The 4,575-nt window shown below is 43.9% G+C and overlaps 1 protein-coding gene across 1 annotated transcript in view; it reads right to left on the bottom strand.

The window, feature by feature from the left end:
* Nucleotides 1–4,104, bottom strand: part of SYT16 (synaptotagmin 16) — a 62,365-nt gene extending 58,261 nt beyond the window's left edge. The window contains exon 1 of the mRNA XM_018562330.1: nucleotides 3,925–4,104. Within this exon, the coding sequence (XP_018417832.1) occupies nucleotides 3,925–3,937 (13 nt within the window). The 5' untranslated portion in view covers nucleotides 3,938–4,104. The remainder of the gene's footprint in view (nucleotides 1–3,924) is intronic.
* Nucleotides 4,105–4,575: the final 471 nt, after the last annotated feature.

The following is a 4,575-nucleotide window of genomic DNA, read 5'->3' on the forward strand; positions in this document are numbered from 1 at the left end:
CCCCCGCACATCCTCCTGCACGTCCGTTCGGGGAAGCTGATTTCTACAGCCGGAACAGAGGTAAGTTTTTACCTGTTTGGTAACTTTTTTTAAATGTTTTTGAATATCATTAGATAAATGTAAAAAACTACTTTAATGAAGGAACTTAAAGCTGAACTTGAGGCAAAAAAATTAAAAAAATAATTAAATATATTTCTCAATAGACACAAAGGATATAAATCCACTTTGTGTGCACCAAATGCCTTTGCAAACCCGGCTATTACTTTGAAAAAGTAGCAGTGACCGGTCTTTATTACAGGAAGTTCCTGCACAGAGGCAAAGTTTCACACTGGATTACCGAACAGATCTGGAAGAAATACACAAAGCTCACCAAGATTCAAGGAAGACTACACTGCCTCTTGTATTGAACTGGATGACATTAAGTTTGCTAAAGCCCTGTGTATCATAAAATACATTTTCAACTCTTTTCCATCCTTCTTTGCAACTCTGTGCTGCTGATCTCCTCCTGCCTCTTACAGCCACTTCATATCTACATGCCTACACGCTACAGCTGCACATCATTGCTAAGGGCCGGCTTCCAGAGAGTGACAATGGCGGACTATGTCTGCACCAAACATGTCCGCAAAAAATCTTATGGCCTCCCCATGGGGTCATGTGACAGGGTGATGGTAGGAGATTCCACAGATCACTGAAGAAATGTGTCCAAATAAAATGTATTTGTTGGCACACTCGCATATTGTCACAAAGATGACAATGTTTCAAGGCAACGCAGGGTCCCTTCATCAGGCTCAATATGACTTTGAGGTCATACTGAGCCTGGTGAAGGGACCCTGCACAGTATATTAATATTTCGGTACTTGCTGATACTGGTTCTTTCACTAGCATGGAGCCGGCTTCCTGGGCAATCAGGAAGCCAGGCGTCATGTCATTACCTGCCACCCATCTTCTTGATTGCCCAGGAAGCTGGCTCCATGCTGATTGGTCGGGAAGCCGGCTTCACAGTCAACCAGCATGGAGCTGGCTCCCCAGCCAATGAGGAAGATGAAAGGTGGGTCATTACCCGCCGCCCGGCTTATTGATTGGCTGGGAAGCCATCTCGATGCTGTTTGGCCAGATTCATGCTGACTGGCCGGGGAGCCGGCTTCCCAGCCAATCAGCAATGAGCCGGCTGTTTGGCTGGCTCGATGCTAATTGCCCAGAAAGCCAGCTTCCCAGCCAATCAGCATGGAGCCGGCTTCCCAGCCAATCAGGAAGCCGGGAGGTGGGTCATACCCGCCACCCAGCTCCCTGCTTAGCCGGGAAGCCGGCACCATGCTGTTTAGCCAGATCGATGCTGACTGGCCGGGAAGCCGGCTCCATGTTCCCTAGCGGCACTGCCGGTCAGAGGAAATCTCCCTCTGACCGGAAGTTCCAGTATCGGGGAAGGTATCAGAGCATTTGGGCGAATACTCGGTATCGGTGCATCCCTACTTGTGACAATATGTGAGTGTGTCAATAAAGACGTTTTATTTAGACACATTTCTTTGCTGTGCTGCTGGAATCTTGGATCTCCATTGATCTTAGCGGTGCCATCCTCAGTCATTTCAGCACCCAGTATACGGGTCAGGAGTGCAGTGTGCCACACATTGGACATGTGACAGGATGATAACGCAGTAGCACATCTGGAAAACAGTTGTCACCCCATAACAGGAAGTGCTTGAACAAAGTACTTCATGGCAGGATCACCAGGTATTATTCTAACAAAAGCAGCAATTCAAAAAGATTCAACGAACCCTCAAAATGACATAAATGTGAAATCTTACATGAAAGCTTAGTGACTGGGTTAGCATCTACTTATTTTACAAAAAATGTATTGGGTTTTTAACAAAGGATACAGACAATAGATACGGAACAATAATGAAAGCTACCACCATAGGTGTCCTATTCAGTAAACAGTAGTAATCTAAGATAACACATGGTAAAACACAAGGATATGACGAGGCAAAAGTAATATCCAGAAGTGTCACAAAGTGTAGAGAACAACCAGTGTCCAGTCTCTCCCCGGCATTAGCCAAAGGATAGTAGATGACAAAGTACCCCGTTACGATGGTGGGAATGGCTGTGCTGCAAGGCATCCCGAGGGACACAGTCCAAAGGGGTCGCCCCAAAGCCGAATAGGATTAAATACAGTGGAACCAACAAAGGGAACACACTACCAAGAAGTAAAATATTAAAAATATATTAAAAAGGGGGGGGCGGGGAGTAATAAAAAAAAGGGAAGAACCAAAAGAAGTAGAGAGGGAAGGAAGGAGGCAGCAAGAAGAAGAAAAAAGGAAGAAAAAGCTAAGCACCATCGGAAAAAACTGCCACCAAAGGGGGAAGGTGCCAAGTCAAAGGTGCAGCACGGCACCAACCAACAAAAGGTACACAGTACCAAGGAGTATAATATAAAAATTATTTGAAAAAAAGGGTGTAAGTAAAAAAAACAAACGGAAGAACTGAAAGAAGGAAGGAAGCTACAAGAAGTAGAAAGGAGGAGAGAAGGAAGAAAAAGCTAACTAGGGGGGGAAACCTCCACCAGAGCGAGGTCAAAAGGTGCAGAATGGGAGGATTAAAGCCACCTGCACAGTGGTACTCTATCCACGGGGACCAGATTTTGAGAAATTTGGCATGTGAGTCACTAAGCTCAGGAGTTAAATCTTAAAAATACATTTAAGTGCCTTTATGTATCACTCTGTATGTATAGCTGTAGATCCGCAAATCATCTCTGCAGGGTGGCTACTTTTGTTCCCCATGGTCCCTGTGTGTGTTGTAAAGTAGCCACCACTCCAAGCTCACTCCTGTGATGGCCTACAATCTCATGTTTACTTCACTAATTAGTATTGAAATTGTAGTCCATCAAGGGAGTGAGCTTGGAGCTGTGACTACTTTACAACACACACAGGGACTATTGGGGACAGAAGTAGCCCCCCTCCAGAAGGAAGACAGTGTCAGCAGCGATTCAGAGATGATCTGAGGATCTACAGCCGAGTTATACACAAATAAGATACATTTTTGTTAATAGTTAAGGTACTTGAATGTATTTTTAAGATTTAACTCCTGAGTTTAGTGTCACTTTATGAACAGCAGTAAGCTTCTCATTTAATCACAGTGCTCATTGATCTTTGTTTAACTTTGCCAAAGTTCAATGTGGGTTGCTTCCAGACCTTACCGATTGTCTTTCTTGCTGCTGAAAAGATAAGGCGAACCAATGAGACCTCACATCTAAGGTTTATCATCTACTTCAATGAAAGCCGCAGATTTAAAATGAACTGTTGAAACGACATTAAATTATATATGAGATTTCAGGGATAGTGTTTAGACCCCCTTCAACTCAGGAGCCTCTTCCTGAATCTCAAACATTGCTTTTAGGTCAACTGACCCTTTAAATGCAAGGTGATGTAACTGGAGGAGAAATCCTCCATAGCAGGTCCATCTTCAGTATCAAATTCCACTGCATTAAAGGTACACACTGCAGCTTGGATGCCTCACAAAGCACAACATATACAATGGATACCCTGAGCCAAGCAATCCATCAACACGTCTAGGAATCATATAGACCATCACCTTGATTCAACTATAATTACATATACAGTAGCCTACATGGAGAAGGCTCGGATCTCTTCAAATCATTGCTCCATGTCATAATCACAACTAGTCTGCATGAAGCACAGCACATACAGCACATACACCTAAATCTGCATGCATCCTCTATGGAACACAGCTAATGACACTCTATAAGCGCTGCAGCAAGCACAGAAGAGAGAAGACAGTATATATAATGTCTAACCTGATCCTTGCATCCTATTATAGCTCTGCCAGAAAGGGGCTGGGATCTGTTCAGATGTAAACAAAATGACTGCACCATCCCTTCCCTTGGCTGTCACCCATCACTGTGCTACTTACTGTCTGTGGCCATGGTGCTCGCAGAGGCAGCAGCGGCGTCGGCTGTGGTCCTCCTACCCGTCCAGCTTGCAGGGAGGAGTATGGAGGATGCTGCGAGGCTTCATATTACTATGGCAGTCCAGGAGCTCAGATCTCACAGCTCTTCATCTTTCTGAGCTGAGCCATACAAATCCCAGGACAGGGAGATCGCTAAAAGATGGGGATCGATAAAGCTGCTGGTGATATTCAATAGCTCAGCGCTTCTCACTCCTCTCATCACTCAGCACAAGGCTGACACACTGTAGAGATGATCATAAATCACCAGTAGTTCTGATGATCTGTAGTTGTCAGCTGATCATTTTAATGATTGCTATGCATGAAAAAATGAAAACCTTTAAAGAGGAGAATGCAGATCACCCATCATTCTGAAAATGCTTGTTGCCTGGTAAGTGTGATGGGGCTTACACCAAAAATGGCTAGCCAAGCCCTTGTAAGTTTGGAATCCCTGGTATCAATTCAACACATTTAATTCCTAACCTGTTTATAGCAATCAACAAACTTATAATATAACCTGTATATGAGCCAACCCTTAAATATAGCTGCCATATATGATATATACAAAAATAATAATTTATTATGAAAATAAACAAACAAAAAACAGGAGGAGGGGAC

Source organism: Nanorana parkeri, unplaced genomic scaffold, assembly GCF_000935625.1.
Source record: "Nanorana parkeri isolate BGI_ZX_2015 unplaced genomic scaffold, ASM93562v1 scaffold20, whole genome shotgun sequence".
Classification (NCBI taxonomy): Eukaryota; Metazoa; Chordata; class Amphibia; order Anura; family Dicroglossidae; genus Nanorana; species Nanorana parkeri.